The sequence below is a fragment of the Xyrauchen texanus genome, chromosome 18 (genome assembly GCF_025860055.1).
Source record: "Xyrauchen texanus isolate HMW12.3.18 chromosome 18, RBS_HiC_50CHRs, whole genome shotgun sequence".
Classification (NCBI taxonomy): Eukaryota; Metazoa; Chordata; class Actinopteri; order Cypriniformes; family Catostomidae; genus Xyrauchen; species Xyrauchen texanus.
Window position 1 is genome coordinate 34,631,200 of NC_068293.1, and position 27,100 is coordinate 34,658,299.

Consider the following 27,100-nt stretch of genomic DNA (forward strand, 5'->3'; position numbering starts at 1 on the left):
GCGAGATACTATTATTATTAAATATCATGATATATCATAAATATCATATCATATTATAAATTATTTATAATAATAAGTTTATGATTTTATAAGTTTAATAAAATGTTTATTTCATTATACTTTCGTAAATCTTGTTTTAGCAGCCGAATGATCTATCCATTTTTAATTTAATTGCTAAATTAATCATAGTTATTTAATTCCAAAAGGCGTTTGTATTATTGTTTTATGTTGTTTTATGCTCAACTAACTGTTATATCTCAAGAACAACAACAAAAACAACAAAATAGGCTAATGATGATGACGACAATAATAATAATAATAGGTTAATAATAATAGTGCCTAATAATAATACATGTTGTAGTTGTTATTGAGTAAACGTCTATTTAATTATAGTTACGTTTGTTTCGTTTTTGATAGTGCGAATGCAAGTAGATTTGATATCTGATGTCCTTTTTTTTTATTTAGCCTAATATTAAAGATGATCGTAAATAGTTAAAGCGAAAATGTGTTTGAAAAGAACATGCAGTAATTGTTTGATTAACAGTTTATCAGCCTATAATAAACTTTCCATCTCATGAATCCTCATTCCCTCATCCAATGATTGAATGCCCGCGTGCACGCGCACACGCAGGCTCGCGTGAAAACAGTGAAAGTTCTCATAGCGCAAGCGCGTTACGGGAAAACCATGGCGGGTTCAGGAAGCGAGGATATAGCGGTGATAGGGAACACAGTTCTAACTCCGTTGATAATATCTATGAACTAGTTACATCCATTAATTATAGAAGTCCTTATCTCTTGTTGAATCTTTAACAAGCATAGTGATCATTGTGATTTTCTAGTTGTACTTAAACTTTCAGATGATCGAAAAAGGGACAAGTCTTCTGAAAAGGATGGAGATCAGTGTGCCTGAAGCAGAAAAAAGAACAGGGAAGAATGCTGTCAACATGCAGGAGACTTACACAGTGTATCTTATAGAGACGAGGTAAGATGCTATGCTTGATTTCTCAGTGCTGCATCTCATAATTGTTGACATAATGAGACTGCATATGGAGTTACCATTCATTTATTACATTTAAATTGTAGTTCAGAGCATACTAACTAGACACAAGATATTGAAACTGCCCTTTGTATTCACTAACACCAAACCTCACCATGTCACTTTTATAGCTATTGTATATGATCTTCTCCTCTTGACTATATCATTAAGGCCAGGGCTTTTGGCTTTTGAATGAGATTTGTGTATGTGCTGTTTTGACTGATGAGCTGAACTGAAACCATGTGTTTTTTTTGTGGAAGTCAGTTTACATGCAACATCAAGCTGATGAAAATAGTATTTCATAGCTTGTGACTAGCGATCAGCTTGGTCGATTAATCTGCCAATTTTTGGCCATTATGGGATTAGGGCTGCAACTAGCGTTTATTTTGATAATCGACTAATCTAACGATTATTAGAACGATTATTCGACTATTTGGTCGATTATTGCAACGATTAGCTCTTAACCAACTATTCAGCTTGTGCCTTAACTTGAAATGTTATATTAAATGTGCTTACTAACAATAACGAGAACAAAATCATATTTTAAAAATATCTCTAAATTGTATTCACTGAATTACAAGGGAAAATGTTTTTTAATTCAGTAAAAAAATTCACTGCAAAAAAATCCTATTTTAATCATGAGTTTTTGTCTTGTTTTCCATTAAAAATGTCAAAAATCCTTAAAACAAGATACAACATATTAGATATTTAGACTTGCTTTCAGAGAATGTATTTTGTATTTAAGTGTATTTTTTTCACTTTTTCATATTTCTGCCATTGCAGTAAAGAAAGAAATATACTCTTATACGAGATGTATTCTCTAAAAGCAAGTCTAAATATCTTATATGTTGCTTCTCATGTAAATGCATCTTGTTTTAAGTAGGCTATTTTTTAGAATATTTTAAAATATTAAATATTTTATTCAGCATTCTCCAATAACAATTGTTTCTTCTCTGAATGTAAATGTACATTGTTTTAAAGGAGTTTTAGATATTATTTTGGGAAAATAAGCCAAAAAAAGTCTGATCAAAAACATATTTTGTTGCAGTGTGTAATGGGTTAAGACTACACTCTCTCTCATCTTTATGTTCACTTCGATCTATCTTTAACTCATAAAAACAAAATCTCTTTTCTTAATAGAGCTGCGCCGATTTTCTTCACAACAAGATACACACTGTGACGCATAGGCTACAGTATATTATGATTCAGTACATATCAAGCCATCATGTTATAATCTAGCTGCAGGAAAATGCACACGAGGGACGAGCATCCCCACGCCATAGTGTGTCTCAGCTAGGTGCAGATTCAATCTCTCCCCTTCACGTGACTCAGAGGCCACACAGAGAAATGCCATTTTCGGAGTTTGTTTATGACCCACTTCCCTATTATTTTAACTTTAATAAAGGATGCATTAAAGATATAATGGTAGGTTGTTTGCTTTTTAGACGATCTGACATGCAGGTTTTGCTTAAGTGGAATGCCAGATCCGGCTCTGCTTTATTTCCCGATGACAGTGCTTCTGTATTTACTTATTTTGTATTTTTGCATTATAATTCCCTCATACGTTGCATTCTACATCACCTGAAGCTTTTTGGAAAGTTTAGAGTGCATATGGACATGTGTTTTCTTCCTCTCCTCAGTCAGGTGCGAGCTGCGGTGCTCCACTCGTGCGCCATCATTAGAGTTTCATATGATCTCATGTTACGTTAAATGAGATCAAACGACTATTCGACAGTTAACATTTTTGTAGACAATCTTTTATTGTTGACATTGTCGATACGTCGACTAATCGTTTCAGACCTATATGGGATTATATAATTGGCCAATAACCCATTACAGATCTCTTAAATATACATTTTCCTTGTGAATATGAATGAGATAAGGCAGGTTTACACATTGATTTTCTAAATGAATTCTGGTCACTTTGTATGGCACAGAGAAAAGTAAAACATCAAAGTCACAGCACACTAGACCAGTTCAGAAAATGTGTAAGTTAAAGTGGAGCTGGAAAGACGATCAGATTTCCTCCTCCTGAAATCCATCCACTTCATCCTGAATGTTTACACAAGACTTCTTCCTGGACTAGGTGTGCCAGTTAACACATTCTTTACAGTGATAAATATGCTAAAAACTAAAGAGAATAATATTCCACTGGACAGGAAGTGACATGCTACAGAAGTACCACTTTTACCTCTCCAAGTTTTGCTTTGAAAAGCGGGACGTGTCATTTTGGAGAGAGTGATGAGTCAACAGTTCAGGCAGATGTGCTTTGTCTGTGTTTCCAGCAGAGCCAAACACACATGCTGGCCAGAGAGCAATAATTATCACATGAATTCAAAACAATACTTAGTGGTCAAACTCATACTTATTTTGTGGAACCAATGCTTTTTTAAATTATATTTATTTTTTTAACAAACGTGTTTTTTGGTATCGTCCTGCAACCGGAAAAGCACATGCAGAGCAAGCAAAGGGTGAGTGGTGCTTGCCTTTTTCACCGTTCACTTTTATTGCATTGTCTGTTGCATCTTTTTAACATGCAATGAAAGTGAATGGTGACCGAGGCTAACATTCTGCCTAACAGCTCCCTTCGTGTTTAATGGAAGAAAGAAAGTCTTTATGGTTATAGCAACATAGTGATACTTGACTTAGCAATCACAGCTAAAAATTCTTGCCTAGATCACATCATTATGCTTGGAGATAACTACACAGTGCTGTATTGTTGCTCATTCCCATAAAAGGGAAACACATGTTTTTGTAAGCTCCATGTGGAAGGCCTACTGCACACACACACACAGTATTTATGTAGATCAGGCCATAGAGAGCAGTTTGGTGCCACTAATCTTAGGGAAAGTCATACAGTGAGAGTGGGGAATGCCTCTCAACCAATCTGCACTTTCTTTTGCTTTGATTTCATTGTGTATTATTTGCGTGAAGCACGTTATATGCTCTCATTTCTTCCCTGGAGCCCTCTGGATGTTAAGCACTTATTTCAAAGTCCCGACCCTCTCCTTTTCCACTCTCGTGTCATACATATTCTTTCCCGTATCTCTTAAATGTTTGCATTTTCTTGCTTTTTCCCCTTTTTGGGAAATGTATTATTCAGGGTTCCCACAACCTGAAAATATTAGGGGATTTAAAACTTGTGATTTCCGAGGCATGGAAAAGTCATGGAAATTAAAGTCAATGTTAAACCCAGTTTGGAACCTATTTCACTTCTGATTTCTGACATGTTCGGAGTGTACAAGGAGGACTTATACATCAGGATTTGATTGAATTGTGGAAAGGTTGCATTCAATATAAGCTTTGAAGCAGACATAAGTGCAAGCTGGCTACAACAACCACTTTGGCTATCGGTTAATATTGTCTAAAATACAACAGTTAGTTCCGGTCCTTGAATCTGATGACGAGAAACGTTCCATGATTACTGATGGTATCACACTCAGACATTTTTTTTTTATTTGGGTTTGGGCATTCAGTGAATAATCATTCACAATAAGACCAGGGACATAGAATAAGAGAGTAAGTTATGAGTCTATTATGATTTAATTTTCATCAACAAAAGCTTATGTTTTTATAGTGATATTTACAGTTATTCTCAGCTCAAAAATATTTACTTGGCTAAAAATTGCTCTGTGAATGTAGTCTTTAAAAATGATCTTAAAAAAATCCATATCCAGTTATCCCAAATGATCAGAAAGTTATGGAAATTCGATCTCTGTGGGGTTTATTTCAGATTCATTTTATTTCAAATTAAAAATTCTGCATAACTTTTAACCAATATCACCTTTACCACTGAAGTGTTTTTATTATTTTAGAGAGATTGGTATATCCACAATTATGCAAACTCTAACACACTTACCCTAACTTTACATTGAAAGGTTATTTGATATCTACAGTACTAGTGGCCTTTTCATTTATCATATTTTTTCTCATAGGCCAGTGGATGCTGCTTTGGAGGGAACCAATCCTGTCCCAGATTGTCTTTGGAGGCATTACAGTGATTTTGAGCTGCTTACAAACTATTTATTAGTCACCTATCCATTTGTGGTGGTTCCACCTTTGCCTGAAAAATGGGTATGCAAACAGGATGCTTTGGTTACTGCCACCTGACCTTTATATTTGATTTGCATTCATACATTGTAACTTCATACGTTTGATTGGTGGAACAGGCTGAATTTGTTTGGCACAAGCTTTCGGCAGACAACATGAATCCTAATTTCGTTGAGAGGCGTAGGGTCGGACTGGAGAACTTTCTGCTCAGAGTGGCATCGCACCCAGTCCTGTCCAGAGACAAGATTTTCTATTCGTTTCTCACAGAGGTAGAGAGCTCTCACTGACGCTGTCTAGAGGAAGTTGTTACTTTTAACAAATGTTTATCAAACCAGTAGCATGCAGGGTATGTGACTGGAGTGGAGCAACAGCGATTTTCAACCTTCCCTCAGAGGGTTTTCCATTTCACACTCCATAGCACAATTTACAGTTAACACTCTACTATAAAGTTTGTTCAGTATGGGCACAAGATAAAGTGAAATAATGTTTGTGCGATTTCCATACTGTTGCCAGCGCGATGCATTAGTATGATGATCACGATTCTTCAAAATTTAAACTACAGATCATAAAGGATTGATTGACGTATTTCCTGCGTATAGATGTTTTTCTCAATTTCCAACCTATCTTTTTAAAATCCATGATGAATCAATAGAGTGTTGCGTTCACACTCTGTCATTGATTTTCGCTTAACAATTTTGTACTGATCCATTGGTATTTCTCTAATTCCATCTTTTTTTCATCTATTAACACTTTATTTACTAGATGGTGAATTCTTGCTAACATGCTGTTGCAATATGGGCTGTTAACATGTTAGACTTGTGTTGAAGTATATCAGAGCGATCGTGCAACTTTGCTTCCCACTCCACTTCAACTCCACATTGCTCACATACTCTGATCCGCATTTGGAATAGTTAACAGGATGTTCATGTTGGTCCTGACCTTCAATCATGTTGAATTCTGCTTTTGTGAAGAATCATTTTAGATTTCCACATGTTACAGATGCTATTTTGTGAACAGAATAAAACATTGTTTTAACTGGCATATCATGCTGATAATTCTCTCTGTCAGTGACAGATATTGACAGATATCCCTTCTCTTCCCACCAGGAAAATGGTTGGAAGGAAACAGTGTTTGAGACAGGATTTCAGGCGAAGGTAAAACAGAACTTTAAGTTTATTGGGTTCTTTTGTTCTTTAACCCTCTACCAGAATCTGTTAATTTTTTAATTCTCACTATAGTTTAATTTGCTGTGTTGATAAGAAGCGGACTAAATAAATGATGTGTAGATTTCAAATAAACACTAGATTCTATTTCCTAAAGACATTAAGGCAGCGAAGTGCTTCCAAGGCAGAAAAATAATAGTTTTAAAGTTTTAGTTAATCGTTTTTTTGGCTTTGGTTCTGTATAAATGAAATGCTAAATATAGGCTATGCAAGGAAGACAACACCAATTACGAATTAATTTGCAAATAAATGTAAGAATGAAGTCATAACTCTGTATTAGGGGTGTAAATAAATATTGTATTGTATCGTACGATACGACGCTCACAATTCAATACCATATGTATTGTACGATACATAAACACATTATGGAGTTATGTTAATTGCTTGCTGACAATAGAACAACACACTTGCAGTACAAAGGTGAGAAGATCTGTGGTAAGCGCCAAGTTGGTACAGCTTGTCCAATTTGCCAAACAACAGTCTCATGTCCAGGCGCTACAGACATCAAACATGTCATTTTATTTATGCCGACATCACCGCTCAAATCAGTGGATTTGTGATGCAGAAACACTGCAGCTGCTAAGCTCCCAGATGACATGGAGCATGATACTGAGCAGGACACTCATAAGTAACAAAAACAAGCTTATTCAAAAAGCTGACAATGTAAGAATCCCTCAATTACATGAGACTTATTATTCTCTGGTTTTGACTTTGAAATGTAAACGGGTATGAGTACAACACTTGCGCATATGTTATAAGCCTGTAATAATGCCGGTAAAGTTTATTAACGTATTTTAACACTGAAAAAGTTAAACACTTTATCTTTAAGTAGTTTGGGCTAAAATTAATTGCAGGAGTTCCCACTTGTGGTGGTGCGGTTGCTCACCTCAATCCGGGGGATGGATTACAAGTCCCAGTTGCCTCCGCTTCTGAGACCATCAATCTGCGCATAATATCACGTGGTTTGTTGTGCATGACACTGCGGAGATGCTGCATGTGAAGGCTCATGCTACACTCGATCCACACACAACTTGCCATGCGCTCCATTGAGAACAAGAACCACTAATCACAACCACAAGGAGGTTACCCCATGTGACTCTACCCTACCTAGCAACTTGGCCAAATTGGTCACTCGGCACACAAAGCAAATGTTCTTATTTGTATTGCGCTGCAATGGATGCTTCCAGTGTAGACAGCTTTATTGATTATAATGGGATCTATTTGCTTTTGATGTGACACGATGCGCCACTCTTGTCCAGTGTAGGCAGGGTGTTAGATTTATGAGTTTAGAACAAACCCTAACCATATATTTGAGGAATATCAACACAGTGATGCCTTGCAAGCATTGTTAATAACGGTGTGTGAAGTGGCCGAATTGCTACTACGGTGAGAAATCTGTGATCGGGGTACTTAATGTAAACAAGCACAGGAAGTATGTTGGACCTGTCTGGATCAAACCCGTAAGAGCAACAGAATTTTATGTTATCAGAAAAACACTGCTATATGGCAGAAATATACAGAATTGTATTGCTGTATTGCAGTGTTTATACTGTATGATCCCAGTAGGTTGAAAAGATTTTCATAAGGCGTGACTCTAATCCCACTTTACCCCTTCTGAACAAACAAAGCACAAACATAAATCTGCCCATCAACATTTGGCTTGTGTCCTTTTCATAGGCTGATTCAAGATTAAAGGCTTTAAATGCCACATTCAGAGTGAAGAATCCAGACAAGTCAGTCATTTTTGCAGACCATATTAAGACTGTCGTCTTGAAGTGTGAATGAAGTGCATAAAGACATGGCTGTACGGTTTGTTAACTGAACAGTTTTAAGTGAAACTAACCTTGAGCCATGTGTGTGTGTGTGTGTGTGTGTGTGTGTGTGTGTGTGTGTATTTGTGTGTATGCGTGCATGCATGCGAGTGTGTTTCACAGACGTTTTGCAGAAATTAAACACTATGGAGATGAGCTGCAGTCTGTTATATCCCAGCTGCTGAGAGTTCGGGCGGTGAGTTTAAACAACCGACTGTGCTGCTCGAACTCTGTGACAAATTCTCTCAGTCCAACAAAATACTAATTCAAATACATATAAAATGTGTTTACATTTACTAACATGCTTCAATTCTTCTTTTTTAGAGAGCAGCTGATCGCCTATATGGAATCTACAAAGTGCATGGAAATTATGGTAGAGTCTCCAGGTGACGTTTTCATAAAGGAATAGTTTACCCGAAAATGAAATTTTTTCATCATATACTCACCCACATATTGTTATAAACCCATATGAACTTCTTTATTCTGTGGAAAACAAAAGGAGATGTTTTGCAGAATGTCCAGGCTGCACTTTCCCATAAATCGAAAGCAGATAGTGAACACCTGTATATCAAGCACCATAATACTACAATAAAAGTAGTCCATACAACTTGTATGCTATATTTAAAGTCTTCTGAAGCTACGTAATAGATTTGTGTGATAAATAGACCAAAATTTAAGTTGTCCAATGAGCTCCCATTGTCCAGTAATTTTATCTTGAAAAGGATAAGCATTTTTATGCTTCCTCAACAGTCATCTCAATATTGTTTTATCAGACATGTTTTATGAAGTACTCCGTATACTGCTATTTCGAAAAGCGTTTTTGGGGTAATTCAGTTATTTTGTTATTGTGTAGCTTTGGTCTGCTGCAAAGGCTCACTGTGACTCTTTGTTTGTTTTGGACAGTGAGTGGAGTGCCAATGAGAAAGAGATGGGAGATGGGCTGCAGAGTGCCGGCCATCACATGGACGCGTGAGTTCACAGCACACTCACAAGAGTCTTTGTTTTTTCTAGTTTTTTGGCTCTCTTGGGACCGACCGTATTACCTCCTGAGTTCCTTATAGCAGATTAGAATGTTTTTTCTTTATTCATTTTGAGGGGTGGGGGAAGGGGGAGGCGGGAGGCAGGCTTCTGTCGGGGGGGGGGGCAACTGAGTGCTGATAATTACAAAAAAAGTGATTTGTAAACTATAGTCACCCTGTGCTATATTGAAAGCACTCACAACAATACATTATTTTATGTTTTACATTTTTGTTTAGTTTTTATTTGGAAATATACAATCATTTCAAATCATCTGATTGCAGTACGTTCCAAAAACGTTGGGAGAGTCGTGTGTTTGCCACTGTGTGACTACCATTTCTTCCAATAACACTTATTATGCATACTGAAGAAGACAAAGGTTTGTTACAGGGTTAGTTCACCCAAAAATAAAAATTCTCTCATCATTTACTCACCCTCATTTCATCCCAGTTGTCTATGACTTTCTTTCTTCAGCAGAACATGAACAAAGATTTTTAGAAGAATATCTTATAATAGCTCTGCAGATCCATATAATGCAAGAGGATGGTAATCAGACCTTTTAAAGCTCCGTAGTCCGTACTACTCCAGTGGTTAAATGAATGTTTTCTAAAGTGATGTGATCGCTTTGGTGAGAAGCTGATCAATATTTACTCCCTTTTACTATTATTGTTTACCTCCATATGCTTTCCAATGTGTGTTCATGAGAGGACAGAGTACGCGCGGCCTCTTGCATGATGTAGGCACGTTGGCATGTTCAGGCCAGAACTGATGCGATACTACCGCAAGTTAAGCTCTGTTTATTTACAACAGAACGCTGTTCACAAACTTAATTGGTTTTCCTTTCAATTGAAGATGCCAACGTGCCTACATCACGCGAGAGGCTGTGTGTACTCAGTCCTCTCATGAACGTGCATTGGAGAGCGACTGGAAGTAAACAATTATGAAGGTAATTGGTGCATGGTCCGAGAAGTGAATTGGACGGATTTCAGTATTTGATGTGTCTGAGATACAAGAGTTTTTGTTAAAAGTAGTCAAAAAGTAGCAAATAAGATTGGGTGAAAAAAAATATATTCTGTAGAAGTAGGATTTTTAAATCTACTAAATACATTTGCTTAATCACTTCTGCAGGGTGCCAATTTGAAGATTTGTCCAATGATGGATTGATAACCGTATTTAAGTCTGACTATTCGTCATCTGCTTTGGAACCGTAAATGACATATTGATGACGTAATGTCCCTCTCTGTCCCCTATTGTTGTTTTAGAAATAATTGGTATTTTTTAGAAACTAGGATGGCGAATTGCATTTTCTGTAGTATTTACCTGTATGTTCTGATTCTAAAAGGTGAGTTTCTTGTAATAAGCATATGTCTGTCTTTAATTTGTTTTTAGATGGTTTAATATTTACTTGTCACAAGTCTATAATTTGGAGTCCAAGGCAATTCTCAAGTAAATTACTTGTAATCTAAATTGATTGAGTCCGTGTCACAGAGTGTACCTGACACACACGCAGATTAAGACGCAGGCCACTTTATGAGCCATTCTCATGTAACCTTTATAGGATTAGTCTATGATTTTATTGCAGTTGCTTTTAATTGCATTTCTCTAACCTGGGCCGTTCCTGTTACCCTTGGAGAGCTCATTGAAAGATCTAAAATACAAAGGTGCTGTATGACACACCCCAGGACTCTCCTGTGATTCTACATGTGTGTGCTCCTGGTACTGAGCTGTAAAACACATTTGCAAGATTGATCTTAAACCTCTCTGATTTCCATTCAGGGCTCCCCCATTAACAAGTAGCCAGTAAGGTGAGTCCTCGGGAGGCTCAGGTTTTGATTTGGCTGGCAGAGAGCTGCACAAATCTCCGGGAGCCATGGCCAAAACATTTAGCAGCATTTTTTTTTCAACCTTATGATGCAGTATTTTCATTAGTGAGTCGTGAACCAGCCCCCTTCGTTTCTTCTCTTGTTTTTATTGCTGTCTGTTCTGACGGATTCCAGATTGCAGTACTCAGCAGAAAGGTCAAAGATCAGAGCCCAAAGCGCTGCCTGTCTGTCTCCAGACTGCATTTGGCAGCTGTCAGACTGTGTTATGGATCATGTTGCTCACGTATTCCAAAAAATTACTCAAAATGCCCAATACAGGCTTGCTGTGGGTTTGCCATTACAGTAGTTCCACAAAGTTTACCACTGATTTAGAGTAGATAATACTAGAGGTCGACCCATACTGGATTTTGGCGATACTAATGATTAAGGTGGTGGAAAAGGCAGATAACTGATATTTTTTAATTACATTTAAAGATGATTGGTTCAAAATGTAGAACTTTTAACTATAAACAAGCCCGAAACACACCAGGGACTTATTTTGAAATGAAAGAGACTTGGCCCTGTTCAAATTTTCTATATTTAATTATTAATCAAATAAATTATTTTATAGCCTACAGTTGAAGACAGATGTTTACATACACCTTAGCCAAATACATTTAACTCAGTTTTTCACAATTCCTGACACTTAATCATAGAAAGCATTCCCTGTCTTAGGTCAGTTAGGATCACTACTTTAAGAATGTGAAATCTCAGAATAAAGAGAGAATAGAGAGAATAATTTATTTCAGTTTTATTTCTTTCATCACATTCCCAGTGGGTCAGAAGATTGCAAACACGTTGTTAGTATTTGGTAGCATTGCCTTTAAATTGTTTAACTTGGGTCAAACATTTTGGGATGCCTTCCACAAGCTTCTTACAATAAGTTGCTGGAATTTTGGCCCATTCCTCAAGACAGAACTGGTGAAACTGAGTCAGGTGTGTAGTCTCGCACACACTTTTTCAGTTCTGTCCACAAATGTTCTATCGGATTGAGTTCAGGGCTTTGTGATGGCCACTCCAGTACCTTGAATTTGTTGTCCTCAAGCCATTTTGCCACAACTTTGGGGGTATACTTGGGATCATTGTTTATTTGGAATACTAATCTGAGACTGAGCTTTATCTTCATGGCTGATTTCTTGAGATGTTTCTTCGATATATCCACAAAATTTTCCTTCCTCATGATGCCATCTATTTTATAAAGTGCACCAGTCGCTCCTGCAGCATAGCACCCCCACAACATGATACTGCCACCCCCATGCTTCATGGTTGGGATGGTGCTCTTTGGCTTGAAAGCATGGCTTCTTCCTTCCTGAACAGCCTATCAAGTTTTACTGTGGATATAGATACTTGTCTACCTGTTTCCTCCAGCATCTTCACAAGGTCCTGTGCTGTTGTTGGGATTGATTTACACTTTTCGCACCAAACTACATTCATCTCTAGGAGACAGAATGTGTCTCTTTCCTGAGTGGTATAATGGCTGCATGGTCCCTTGGTGTTTATACTTGCATACTATTGTTTGTACAGATGAACGTGGTACCTTCAGGCATTTGGAAATTGCTCCCAAGGATGAATGAGACTTTTGGAGGTCCACAATTTTTTTTTCTGAGGTTTTGGCTGATTTATTTAGATTTTCTAATGATGTCAAGCAAAGACATGAGTTTGAAGTTAGGCCTTAAAATACATCCACAGGTACACCTCCAATTCAGTACACCTCCTATCAGAAGCTAATTTGATTATTGACTTGCTTGACATCATTTTCTGGAAATTTACAAGCTGCTTAAAAGCAGTTAACTTGGTGTATGTAAAATTCTGACCCTCTGGAATTGTGATTATAGTCAATTAAAAGTGAAACAATTAGTCTGTAAACAATTGTTGGAAAAATTATTTATGTCATGCACAAAGTAGGTGTTCTAAATCACTTGCCAAATCTATAGTTTGCTAAAATTTAATCTGTGAAGTTGTTAATGACTTCAACCTATGTATATGTAAACTTCTTACTTCCAACTGTATATGGCTGTTTCAAAAAGCTTTGGCACCTGACTTACTGCCTTGCTGCTTAAGCGTTAAAGGAATAGTTCACCAAAAAAATGAAAATTCTCATCATTTATTTGCCCTCTGACTTTCTTTTTTCTGCTGAATACAAAGATTGTTAGAAGAAAATCTAAGCTCTTCAGGTCTATTCAATGCAAGTCAACATGGTACAAAACTTTGTAGTCAACAGATCGTAAAGGCATTATAAAAGTAATCCATAATACTCTAGTGGATAAATCCATGTCTTTTAGAAGTGATATGATGGGTGTGGGTGAGAATTTTATTTTTTATTTTTACTATGAATCTCCACTTTCAAAAAGCCCTCCTATCGCTGTTCTCTCCTAAGATTTCCTCTTGTTTTGCTTTTGCGATTCGCATTCTTCTTGCATATTGCCACCTACTGGGCATGAAGGAGAATTTATAGTAATAAAAGACCTAAATATTGATCTGTTTTTCACTCATACCTATAATATCGCATCCGAAGGCATGAATTTAACCACTGGGGTTTGTATGGTTTACGCTTATGCTGCTTTTATGTGCTTTTTGGAGCTTAAATGTTTTGGACCCTGTTGACTTGCTTTGAATGGACCTACAGAGCTGAGATATTCTTCTAAAAATCTTTGTTTGTGTTCTGCAGTGGAAAGAAAGTACACATCTGGGATGGCATGAGAGTTAGAAAATGATGAGTGTGAACTATCCCTTTAATGCCATAACTGAGAGGTTTTTTTTTTAATAAATGGGACTCTTAAAGAAACTGGTTTCAGAAAGGCTTGAAAGACACCTTATTTTCATCCTAACTCCATATACAATTTCCAAAGGCAGCATTTTCCAACATTCGGATGCAGCCTTTGAGCTGACTTTTGCGCACCTGTGACCACACATCAGTTGAATGGAGCATGCTCGGCAGCCGTAAACAACAAAACTCTGTTGCACCAAAAAACACCCCTAAATAACAAGTTTATCATCATTGCTACTTATTTGGGACACATTCTGTTCTGTATTTTCACAGGAACTTTTGTTTGTTGCAGGTATGCTGCCTCTGTGGATGATATTCTGGAGGAAGAACAGCATTATGCTGACCAGCTGAAGGAATATCTTTTCTATGCAGATGCATTAAGGTACAGCATTCATGTTGCATTGCATGAATGTTCTCATATTAAATGTGAACCGTTGCATGCCGAAGGCTAGCTGTTATAACAGAGAGCCTTGTGAACTGGTTTATAATGTTCATGACTCCTGTTTGCACTCTTCCCTGAACCCTTGGGAGCTGATGGCCTCCAATGGCCGATTGTTAACACAACCCCCATCAGTGCCCAGTTTCCTTAGTGATCACGCTGCAAGGAACCCATGTGTTTTTTAGTCATATATTTCAAACCCTATTGTAAATGTATCTAACCCTAACCTATTCCTAGACTGCATGCGTTTACTGTATATGAACACTAATTCAGTAATTAATTCAGTAAAACTTAAATCCCTCAAAACTTTAGTACACATAACACACCACAGGTGAATAGCAGTGGCATATATTTGAGATGTCTGTACTCTGAAAGTGATGCATGGCACATACGTTTAAGTCCTTATAAGTTGCAGTATTAAGTCTTATGTTCTTTTTGTTGAATAGTAATACCATTTGAAATCAAGCTATCCTTTATTATTATATTGTGTTTTTTATTATTATAATGTTTTATTTCTTTATTTTTTCTTTATTTAGATTTTTTGGTTTATGTGCCTTCACAGGGCAGTGTGTAGGAAGCATGAGCTCACACAGTATGAACTGGAGATGACCGCCCAGGATCTGACCTCTAAGAAACTGCATCGGGAGGAACTCGCCACCGGGGTCAGTGTCCACCAAGTCACATGACACCACTCAAAGATAGGAGAACTCATATCACCCCTCTTACTTCTGGAATGGGGGACTTTCCAGGATGACTTAAGGGATAGTTCATCCACAAATAAAAATATTCTATGATCATTTACTCATGCTCATGTGGTTCCAAACCCATATTATTTTCTTTCAACATAAAAGGAGATGTTAGGCAGAATGTGAGCCTCTGTCACATTTACTTTAATTGCATCTTTTTTCTATACAATAAAAGTGGATGTTGACCAAGGCTGTCAGTCTCTAACATTCTGCCTAACATACAGGATCCTTTAGTGTTCCACAGAAGAAAGTCAAATGGGTTTAGAATAACATTAGGGGAGTAAACTTTGACAGAATTTTCATTTTTGGGTGAACTACTTCTTTAACTCCAATTATTTCCCCAATGTGGGCAGTGGTGGCTCAGTGGTTGAGGCTGAGGGTTACTGACCAGAAAGTTGGGGTTCAAGCCCCAGCACCACCAAGATGCCACTGTTGGGCCCTTGAGCAAGGCACTTAACTCCAGGTTGCTCTGGGGGGATTGTCCCTGTAATAAGTGCACTGTAAGTCCCTTTGGATAAAAGCGTCTGCCAAATGCATAAATGTAAATAAATGTAAACTCAAGCTAGCAAAACCATAGCACAGCAAAGCTTTAGAATGTCTTAAGATTTGCATATTCTGTTAAAATTATGGAGCTTGCAGTTTTCTTGAATGAAGTCCATAGACATAAGACATTCTGACCCAATTGCCTTATATGGCTAATTACAGTAATAGGCCCACTTGAATACAAAATGGGATGAAAAGGTTTGACTTCCATTTTTCAGCTTTCTGCAAATAAGCATGGTAGGTAGAGCGTAGCTTACTGTGGGTGTCATGACATTGCTTTTCCTGTGTAGACGGTACAGACCTTCTCTCTGAAGGGGATGACCAGTAAGCTGTTTGGACAGGAGACCCCAGAGCAGAGAGAAGCCAAGCTGAAAATGCTGGAGACACAGATCGAGGAAGGAGAGGAATTGGTGAAAGAAAGAAATGTAGAATGCGAGTATGTGGTGCACTTTTTCAGTAAACTAAAATCAATCCTCCTGTGTTCAACGACACTATATGGCCTGCGGGCCGCCAGATGCCCATCCCTGGCTTACACCATGTGAACTGTTTGGCTTGACATATCACATGTGAGCGAGCTGATTGCCATTCAGAGTTTCATGCCTGAATTTAGTCATTTAGCACCTGGTTAAACTGGATTGTGGATGATTAGTGAATAAGATGCCTGTTTTTCTGTGAAAACTGCACAACAGTAGCATAAATGTTTAGTGAATTTGCCCCAAATATTTTCTTACACTTGTTTGTTTAAATTTAAGAATCTATTTCATTCCAAGAATGTTTTAAAATCATTGTGTCTTTGTGTCTAGAGAGTTTGTGAAGAATGCATGGGTGGATATTGAGAGGTTCAAAGAGCAGAAAGACCATGATCTAAGAGAGGCTTTCATCAGTTATGCCATCTTGCAGATCAGCATGTGCAAAAAGGTGAGCAATATCAATGTCAAGTATATTTTTCATTGCAAAGTTAGCAAAACACTATACAAGTTTTTTCGTTTTTATGGCTGACCAGATTATTTTAAAGTCAATAAGAGAAGTTGTAGATTTATAACATGTTAAAACACAAGCATGTTGGGCTTTAAGGGAATTCAAGTTTGGAACAACGCTAAAGAATGCTTCAGTAAGATGTGAAGGTCCAGCCACGACACCACAACACCAGAAGGCCTTGCAGACATTGATGCAGAGAAGCACATGCACTCCTAGAGACTGACCGGGGGGAAAGAAGTCTTCTTCTCAGACTTATTTATGGTTGCGTTTGTGACTGCGCTATTTTGACCCACACAATGGTTGTGAATGGAAATGGACAATTAATAACTTATAGGGATTGTTCACCCAAAACTGAAAATTCTCTCATCATTTACTCATCCCCATGGCATCCCAGATGTGTATGCATTCCTTTCATCTGCTGAAAACAAACAAAGATTTTTAGTAGAATATCTCAGCTGTTGGCCCATACAATGCAAGTAAATAGTAGCCAGAACTCCAAAAAGCACATAAAAGCATCATAAAAATAATCCATAGGACTCCAGTGGTTTAATCAATGTCTTCTAAAGGAATATGATAGGTGTGGGTGAGAATTAGTAAATATTTAAGTCCTTTAAGGCCTTTTTCCTATACACAGTTAGAGGTGAAATACTCTTAAGAATACTAATCAACAAAAACAAAAGAATGTAAAAAGTGCCGATTTATAGTAAAAGAAGTAGTAGACTTAAATATTGATCTGATTCTCACCAACACCTGTTATATCGCATCTGAGGCCATGGATTTAACCACTAGAGTCTTATGGATCACTTTTATGCTGCCTTTATGTGCTTTTTGGGGCTTCAGAGTTCTGGTCACCATTCACTTGCATTGAATGTACCAACAGAGCTAAAATATTCTTCTAATAATATTTGATTGTGTTCCACAGAAGAAAGAAAGTCATACACATCTGGGAAGGCATGAGGGTGAGTAAATGATGAGAGAATTTTTATATTTGAGTGAAACATAACTTCAACACACAAAGAAGAACCTAATTATAATTAATCCTGGAAACTCTGAAACAATGTAATGATTTATTGGAAATGTGATCATGTTTTTCTTTTTTGATGATATCTATACCTTTTGATGCTAATATTTGTGCTAAAATCTTTCCTTTTATACTTTCTTTGAACTTTTACTACTTGGGTTCACCAGTAAATAGTCTTAAACAAATTTCATGAAATGCTGAATCAGTTAAAAGCAAGGATTACATTGGTCAAGACAAAATATGAGGTTGGATTTTGGGAGAGAATAACATTTCACAGTCTACCCAGCAGTTCCATTTTTAGCATGCCCACAACCCTCCCCATAATGGTGGTCATGTCCATCTGGAACATGTCCAGTTTCTTTGGCACATGTGAAATGATCTTTATCACCTGCACACCAAGAGTCAGATTTCCTATTAAGGAAATTAACTGGTCTAATTCACATCAACTAAAATTGCCCTGACACTCATACCGCAAACACAATCTTATCCCTGGTGTCCATCAGAACATACTGGTCTGCCACTTATCTGCACGTTCAGCTACAAAACACCACCGGTTAATAACCACTCCCTGTATATGGTCCAATTCAGTGGAGAAATATTAGTATGCTGTTTATGCCTAATCCGAGACCTTACTCTGCCTATTTTCTTTGTTGCTTCAGCTTTTACTATGAATGCCATAATTGTCATTTTTGATGATGAGTGGGTGGGTCAATGTTTTCATAAATCTGGCTGAAGGAACACTGGAAATGCATGATATAATAATTTCCTCATTTTAGCTCTGCATGAATATATAATTCAGTCTGACCCAGACCATTCAGTTCATGTTTATAGTGGGACAGAGATGACCATTTGTATATTCTGTTAAAATCATTGTTTAACACTAATAAATCCTGATATTTCTAATACCATTATAATTTGTCTTGTGTTTTCATATGCAAAGGTAGTCATTGTGATTTAGTCTTGTAATTGGTCCCCTTAAAATTATTTTTCTTTTGGTAAACCTTTATGGTTGTGTGTGTTTCTCATTTCCACGTATGAATGCACTGGGTTTGCTAGTATGGAAAGTATACAAAAATCTGTAAACTAAACATATAAAGTGTAATCTATTATGGGATTTATCATTATAATTAAATTAAAGAAAGTTAAAGGTGACCAAACGGAATTGCATAAGGATTTTCAGATTTCTCCAATTGGTCAACAAATAGGTAGCCGTGCCCCAAATTAATGCCAAACAGACTATGAGGAGGAATGTTCAGTTGTTTCAGAGTTGTAGAGTAGAAAAAATACTTCCCTAGTGGTGTTTAAACTTATGCAAATTTAGACAAGTGAAATGGCCAGGTGTTTATTCTCAGAATCATCTATGAAGTCGTCCAGGGATGGTCACTAACATTCCATCGTGATTTTACTGTCCACTTGAGTATATTATATTGAAATTGAGTCAATATCAGAACTTTTATTTAGTTAAATAAATATTCCTGGTTCAATTCAAGTTAAGTTTGAGTGGCGTAGCCAGAAAAAAAACTTTAGGTGCGCCAAGAGAAAACTGGGTGTGCAAGAACTAAAGCACAATTAAGTGAAATTGATTGCATCAATTTCTTTTTGGCATATATATATATATATATATATATATATATATATATATATATATACTGTATATATAATAATCATACACATTTAAAACTATACTTCTCTCTCCACTGCCCCTCCCCAAGAGTCCCCCAAAAATGCCAAATAACTGCCCATTTCCCATCAAACAATTCCCAGATCCCCAGCCTTCTACATGACACCTCCTTGAAAGCTGCCACCCTCCCCATCTCTGCGCACCACTCCTGAAATTCCACTCCAGCCGACTCCCATCCCCTTAAAATAATCTGCCTAACATACTGTAACACTGGTCAGGACCCAATTTTACAGAGTCTGGGGTAAAATGTAATTTGAGAGCCCAATACTTCACAGATAAAACTGAACCTTCAACCAAAATTCTTAGATCTTAACATACCACCAAAAACATGGGTTGTGTCTCCATCTTCTGATTGGCATCACCAGCAGGTGGGTGTGTTTTTAAGACCAAGTCAATACAATCTAGAGGGGGTCCAATAGAATCTATGTAAAATCTTGAATTGTATAAGGAGCACCATTGTATCTCCAGATTCAGACTTAGGTAGTTGTATTTTGGAATACAATTAATTTTAATAACATTAACCTTCCCAATCATAGATAAATGTAATGAAGCCCACCTGCCCACATTGCTCAAAAACCTTTTTTATTAAAGGGTTAAAATAACAAAAATTTGCTGGAAATAAAATGCCCAAATACTTAATGCCCTGTTTGGGCCACTGGAAGGTGCCTGGCTGAAAAGCTGTTACTGGGCATTTTGCTGTCAGATCCAAAGATTCGGATTTAGACCAATTGAATTTGTATCCTGAGAAATTTGAAAAGGAACCCTGCGTTCGACAGCGCCAACTGGCGTCCATCCCTCTAAACTCAAACAGTCCATGTACGCCTACGAGAGCTCCCGCAACAAGTTTGCTGTCGGATTGCTCAAGTCCAGTGTTTCTATACAAATTTTGTGAGAAAGAATTACCCAACAGAATATCATCTATAAAACAAACTCCAGCCAATAGGCAGAATAAACACAAAGAATGTGTATATTCATCCTTCATTTCCTCAGGCAGTCAAACGAATGATCAGTGAGCCAGCTCATTCGACTGCTACATGAGTGCAACAAATGACCCAGTCACTCCAATGTCCTACAAGAAATACTCCACAAAACAACCTCTAACCAATAAGAGGCATAAGCACAAAGACCATGCAGATTAATCCACAATACTATACCAAAAGAATGCCACTACACAAAACAACTCCAGCCACTAGGCGGCACCAGGGGTGTAAAGTAACGTTACTGCAAATACTCACGTTACTGTAATTAACAAATTTTTCCCAAGAATTGTACTTTTTTAAGTAGTTTAAAAATTTTAAACTTTACTTTTACTTGAGTATTTTTAAGTGCTTTAACTGTACTTTTACTGCGCTATCTGTGTTTGCTACTTCCCTGTCCTGATTTTATTTTATCTATCAACATGATTGGCTAGGGAGAGTCTTGTGACTCCCGTCAAATCAAATCACACGTAAAAAACTTGAACGGCAGCGTCAGATCTGGCGCCAACTGTTATTGATGTGGAGAATGCCTCAAGCATAGTTTCCAAATGAACATCTCGGCCGCACCTGAAAGGCCAGTTGCATGATCGTGTTATGTGAGTTTAACTTGCTCAAGCCAGATATCAGCATTAATCCTGCCTCTAATTTGAAGAAACATATAGAGGTCAAATTTCTCTATATACACACAAAAATGTGTCTGTAACATAGACTGTAATTTAACTATCTGTATCTGAGATTATTGGGCTTCTGTGAGAGATTAATGTAATGTTATCAACAAGGCTGGGTAATAAAATGATCTAGATGGTTATTGGAAAAAAAGAGAGATGTCCTCGATCAAACTTTTGAGTAGTTTTCTATATTTAGCCTATATTCCACATCTAGAACAGGGGTGTTCATTACATCAGTCACGATAGCAAGAGCACCACTGGTTGGTTGATTTAGATGAAATATAAAAGATTGACTTTGATTGAAAGGTTGCTAATGTTTGAGCGCTAATGCGGTTCCGTGCCTGAATGGTCAAATACATTTGATAATTTTGCCAATGCCCGTCTTGATGAGGATTTCATGTAAACGCAGTCGTTTATGTCTAAAGGGAATTTAAACAGTGGGACAAAAAGCATATTTGTATCAAAATGTTGGACTTGACATGTACATTGAGCACTGTCTAGTAGGCTATGTCATATAAAGGCTATTAATCAAACAACATTAACAAGGAAACTAGAAAGCCACTCACTACTTTTGGCTGAATAACTTTAGTAGCTTTAAAAGTATGAATGTAATAGAATAAAACTGTGACATTTTTAATAATAATATGTTTTGAAAATATTGTTCCTTTTTTAATAATACTGACCCCTGATGTTGAGAGTGTGTTAATTGGTATAATAAATTACCAATAAAGTAGAGATGATAAAATAATTTCTAATTATGCTTAGCCTTTATAAAGATAGAAAAGTATCAACATTTGCAGAGCAACACTTCAGCAGAACATTCCACCAGTCACAAACCTCATAAAATTGTGCATCATGCATTAGAATGAGAACACAACTAATGCTGGTCTTAAAAGATACAAGACAGGAGGACAATGTGGCCCCACATGTGCTACTTAAAGGAATAATTCATACAAAAATGAAAATTATCTTATCATTTACTCACCCTCATGCATCTGTGACTTTCTTTCTTCAGAACACAAATTTCTTCAAACACAATATTTCTAGAAGAATATTTCAGCTCTGTAGGTCCATTCAATATAAGTGAAGGGGTGCCAAAATTTGTATGCTCTAAAAAGCACATAAAGCAGCATAACAGTAACACATACAACTCCAGTGGTTTAATCCATGAATTCAGAATTGATATGATAGGTGTGGGTGAGAAACAGATCATATTTAAGTCTTCTCTCTGCCTGGTAGGTGGCAATATGCATGAAGAATGTGAATCACCAAAAACACAAGAAGAAAGTGAAATTTAAAGTGGAGATTGACTGAGCAGGGAGAATTAGTAAAAAAGAAATTAAATATTAAATATGAGTGGTGGTGGTGTAGTGGCTAAATCGCAGGGCTGTTAATCAGAAGGTTGCAGGTTCTAACCCCACGGCCACCACCATTGTGTCCTTGAGCAAGGCACTTAACTCCAGGTTGCTCCGGGGGGATTGTCCCTGTAATAATTGCACTGTAAGTTGCTTTGGATAAAAGCGTCTGCCAAATGCATAAAATGCATAATCTGTTTCTAACCACATCTATCATATCGCTTCGGAAGACATGGATTAAACCACTGGAGGCACATGTATTAGACTACTTTTATGCTGATTTATGTGATTTGTGGAGCTTCCATATTTTAGCACCAATTCACTTTCATTGTATGGACCAAAAGTGCTTAGAAATTCTTCTAAAAATCTTAATTTGTGTTCTGCAGATGAAAGAAAGTCATACACATCCAGGATGGGTGGAGTAAATGATGAGAGAATTTAAATTTTGGGGTGACTTATTCCTTTTTAATCGTGATGTAGCCCCTGTACCACACAACTTTTCCCATGCCTGCTCTACCTCCTCTATTGTGCAGGACATGACGTGCCAAGTGATCCTGCTTATTTAGCATTTTTTTTTGTTGCATTCCTTGCATTGTTTGAACATGTTTTATGTACAACAATAATGGTCTGGTGGCATTAAGTGAAATTTAGACCCTACACATAAACTGATTTTAATGTAATTGTTTCATACATTACGATTTAAAATAGTGATCAGTGTATTGAAATAACTTTTTAATCTTTTAATTTCTGTTATCATGTCTCCCTATTATTTTTTGTAATCAGATTCATGTAGTGTTTATCATAGATAAGTGATGTATTTTAAAAGTTAACATATAGTGTTCATTATAATGGGATAATTGTTTTTAAAGCTACACTTTTACTCTTTTAGGACAGGTACTTTTACTCTACTCACAGTAAATGTTTTGGGAAGTAACAGTACTTCTACTTGAGTATGATTTTTTCAATACTCTTTCCACCCCTAGGTGGCACCAGCACAAAAAGAAACAAAAAAGGCACTCAGTTTTCTCAGAGGGTCAAGTGAATGCTCAGTGAGTCTGTCCACTTGGATGCAACATGAGTACCAAAAATAACTTACTCAGTCCATTGACTTTATGAATGACATCGCTTGCTGGAGAAATGTAAACATTTTGCGGCCATCCTTAGCATCTGTTCTCAATTTGGCCAGGAACATCAGTGCAAAAGCGACCTTCCATTGACGTAAGAGTTTCTTGCATTCCTTGAATCAATCACGTTTCTCTCTTGTCGAATTCGCAAAGTCTGGGAACAAGAAAATGCTCTTGTTCTTCCAAGAAAGCCTTCCTTCTCGCCTCGCTTAACATGAGATCTTAATCAGAAGATCTCAGAAAATTGTGTCGAATCTCACCGGTTTATGACATAAAAAGTATTAAAACTAGCAAAGTGCGCAGAGCTCGCCATTTACATGTCCGAACCTCACATTTGACTCCGATTAAAAATCTTTTTTAAACATTCTTTGTATTTATAGAGTACATGCGGGGTTGGTTCATAATAATAATAAAAAAGAAAAATAATACTGTTACATTAATTATTAAGACAATAAAATTAAAGGATATTACCGTAAGATGTTGCTTCAATATATCCACATAATTTTCCTTCCTCATTATGCCATCTATTTTCTGAAGTGCACCAGTCCCTCCTGCAGTAAAGCACCCCTACAACATGATGCTGCCACCCCCATGCTTCATTGGGAAGGTGTTCTTCAGCTTGCAAGATCACCCTTTTTCCTCCAACCATAACGATGGTCATTATGGCCAAACAGTTACATTTTTGACATTTCTCCAAAAAGTAAGATCTTTGTCCACAAGTGCACTTGCAAACTGAACTGGCTTTTTTATGGTGGTTTTGGAGCAGTGGCTTCTTCTTTGCTGAGCAGGCTTTCAGGTTATGTCGATATAGAACTCGTTTTACTGTGGATATAGATACTTGTCTACTTGTTTCCTTCAGCATCTTAACAAGGTCCTTTGCTGTTGTTCTGGGATTTATTATTTGCACACACCAAACTACGTTCATCACTAGGAGACAGAATGCATCTCCTTCCTGAGCGGCATTACAGCATGGTCCCAAGAAGTTTATTCTTGTGCACTATCTTTTGTACAGATGAACGTGGTACCTTCAGACATTTGGAAATTGCTTCCAAGGATGAAACAGACTTGTGGAGGTCCATATTTTTTTTTCTGAGGTCTTGGCTGATTTCTTTTGATTTTCCCATGATGTCAATCAAAGAGGCACTGGGTTTCAAGGTAGGCCTTAAAATACATCTACAGGTACCAATTCAGTACACCTCCTATCAGCAGCTAATTGTCTAAAGGCTTGACATACTTTTCTGGATTTATCCAAGCTGCTTAAAGGCACAATTATAAGTGTATGTAAAGTTTTGACCAACTGGAATTGTGATATAGTCAATTAACAGTGAAACAATCTGTCTGTAAAGATTGTTGTAAAAATGACTCATGTCATACACAAAGCAGATGTCCTAAAAACTTGCAAAATCTATAGTTTGCTAATATGAAATCTGTGGAGTGGTTAAAAAATTAGTTTTAATGACTTCAACCTAACTGTATGTAAACTTCTGACTTCAACTGTAACATTGTATTTGGGCTCGTAACCATTAAACCAATCGTCTTACTTGGGAGCATCTACTGTTTTTTAATATTCTGTTTGTGTTTCATAAAGTTACAAGCAAAATGTGACAAAATATATCTGTTTACAACTTGTAAACTAAAAGTTTTTTTCACCGGGACTTGATATTAAATGTGAGTGAAATAATATGTGTTGTATTCAATTCGGGAACTTTCCGATCGGCACGATAATTTTACCGTATATTTAACAGTATGTTTACAGTAAATATTTCACATGTTATGGAAGCGGAATATATCTTATTTGTCAGCAAATTAAAAAGCACCTGTTAAGAGTTGGTTATATTGCCAGTATGCATTGTAAAGTCTTTTAAACAACACCATTTAGTGTTATTCAGATTCAGGCAAGTAGTTATTAAATAATTTGATGATTTCTTGTTCTGCATGGTCAAAACTAGTATGCCAAAATATTTATGTATTTTTGTTTAAATGACTCAAGAGCAAACTCGATGCAGAAGTATAAATCGGCCTTAAAAGTAAAAAAAAAACCTGTCATTTAATTTAGGTGTGCAAGCTTACATTTTGGGTGGCAGTTGCACACCTGTGGCTATGCCACTGAGCTGACAGAATTTGTGGCAGTTCTAAAGAATTTGTTCCCTCTCGAGAGGTCTCTCCTATTGCGTAAGTAGCTTACGCTATGGGAAAACTCAGTTTCTCGAGAAATATTGAAGTCTTTATGTAAAACGCATTGCAGCTGCACAGCAGACAGCAATGGCCGAGGCAGCTTCGGTCATTGGCTGTGCTGCGGCAACTTGCTCGAACCAATGACGGGCGACTCTGAACACGCGACCAATGACGGCTTCAGCCAGCTCAGACCGCCAAGATTGGCGTGGCTAAGGCTATATATTAGAGCTCCGTCATGAGAGTTCTTTAGATTTAATCTCCTTCAGCAAAGACCTTCTCTTAGCTGGATCCTCCGGATTATTGGAGTCTTTTCAGCCCGCCGTCGACAAGCCTACAGCAGGACTGCTACGAGGGCGCCGGCGCCTTCAGCCGCCTTCAAAGCCTTCTGCTACGCCATCCGGCGCGCATCACCTTGATATCCTTTTACTAAGCTACTTTGCAAGTGTTCGCCTCTGCGACGCTTTTTTGTCATTTAGTAAAAGAGCAAATTCGAGGCGTTGTTTCAAATGCCTTCGACCTGCGCCTCGTGCAGAGGCCCTCTTCCTGACGGGGACCGTCACATTTTCTGCGCTCGCTGCCTGGGACCTGACCACGCAGAAGCTGCTCTCACTCGAGGCGGATGCCCCGAATGTGACTCCCTGGGCCTCACCGAGCTGCGAGCTCGCTTTGCCGCCTTCGCCGCGAACGAGCCTGCTACCACCGTGCTGCCATCCCCTCTGTTCGAGCCGTGCAAGAAAAAGCGCCGCTCACGGAGGCCGCCAGAGCACGCGGACTTCAGTGACGTCACGCCGGGCCAGTCCCCGCGTGCTTCACCACCACCCGAGGAATCCCTGCCGCCAGTTCAATTCACGCAGGCAGACCAGCACCCCTCCGGGCGGTGGGTCTCGTCTCGTTCGGCGCTTCAGGGGACGGCGGTGAAAAGGATGACAGCCTTTCCATTGGCGCTGCATCCGGCGACTGGCCGGGCTCGGCCTTCGACCCGCGCCGTCGACATTAGCGGACACGAGCACGGGCACCAGCATGGACTCAGAGATCGTCCGCATCCTGTCCAAAGCCGTGGAAGACCTCGGGCTCGACTGGTCTTCTCCGGAAGAACCCGCCCGCAGCCGGCTGGGCGAGTGGTTCCTGCAAGGCATTACCCAGTCCCCTTACAGGCGGCTGGAAATGTCTGTACAGCAGTCAATGGGCCAGTCACAGAACTTCGCTCACCTGCAATCAAACGCCGTTTTAACGGCAACACACAGAAATCACAAAAAGAGTCATTTTCTGCCTGTGTCACTAAGGGGTCACGTGTCCACACTGAAGTGCGCATTCCCACATATCAATACTGTCCTAACAGTGCCGAATACTTCCCCAGCTCAAGCTGGACGCCCCATAAATGTGGATCGTGTGCCTATTGTCATGTATGCACCACTACACACAAGCACTGTTCCCACAGTTATAAACACTTCCCCAGTAAAAGCGGGAAATACTATAAAGGTAGCGCGTGTGCCTGCTGTCATGCATGCACCCCTACACACAAACACTGTATGCATGCCCAAAAACCTGAGCTTTATGAAAATGGCGCGCGTGCCTACTACGGTATATGCACCCCCACCCATAAGCGCTGCCCATACAGTTTCAAACA

The 27,100-nt window shown here is 38.1% G+C and overlaps 1 protein-coding gene across 2 annotated transcripts; it reads left to right on the forward strand.

Moving 5' to 3' along the window:
* Positions 1-693: 693 nt before the first annotated feature.
* On the forward strand, positions 694-17,005 carry LOC127658548 (sorting nexin-4-like). Of its 2 annotated transcripts, XM_052147896.1 has the most exons (13): positions 694-982; positions 4,972-5,110; positions 5,206-5,355; positions 6,193-6,240; positions 7,987-8,042; positions 8,244-8,316; positions 8,445-8,506; positions 9,024-9,089; positions 14,059-14,148; positions 14,768-14,867; positions 15,785-15,930; positions 16,298-16,412; positions 16,569-17,005. In XM_052147896.1, exons 1-13 carry the CDS (start codon positions 858-860, stop codon positions 16,614-16,616), a joined length of 1,218 nt encoding a protein of 405 aa, XP_052003856.1. In that variant the 5' UTR covers positions 694-857; the 3' UTR covers positions 16,617-17,005. The 2 variants fall into 2 exon arrangements, with proteins under 2 accessions (XP_052003856.1, XP_052003855.1); XM_052147895.1 differs by lacking the exons at positions 4,972-5,110; positions 5,206-5,355; positions 7,987-8,042 and having other exon boundaries at positions 16,569-17,001.
* Positions 17,006-27,100: the final 10,095 nt, after the last annotated feature.

What these genes read in the sequence shown, in the direction of transcription:
- LOC127658548 (XM_052147896.1), top strand. Translation starts at nt 858, where the DNA reads ATGATCGAAAAAGGGACAAGTCTTCTGAAAAGGATGGAGATCAGTGTG. An exon ending in TCTATTCGTTTCTCACAGAG is followed by an intron (nt 5,356 to 6,192) that starts GTAGAGAGCTCT and finishes TCTTCCCACCAG; the next exon opens with GAAAATGGTTGGAAGGAAAC. An exon ending in TTCTATGCAGATGCATTAAG is followed by an intron (nt 14,149 to 14,767) that starts GTACAGCATTCA and finishes GTGCCTTCACAG; the next exon opens with GGCAGTGTGTAGGAAGCATG.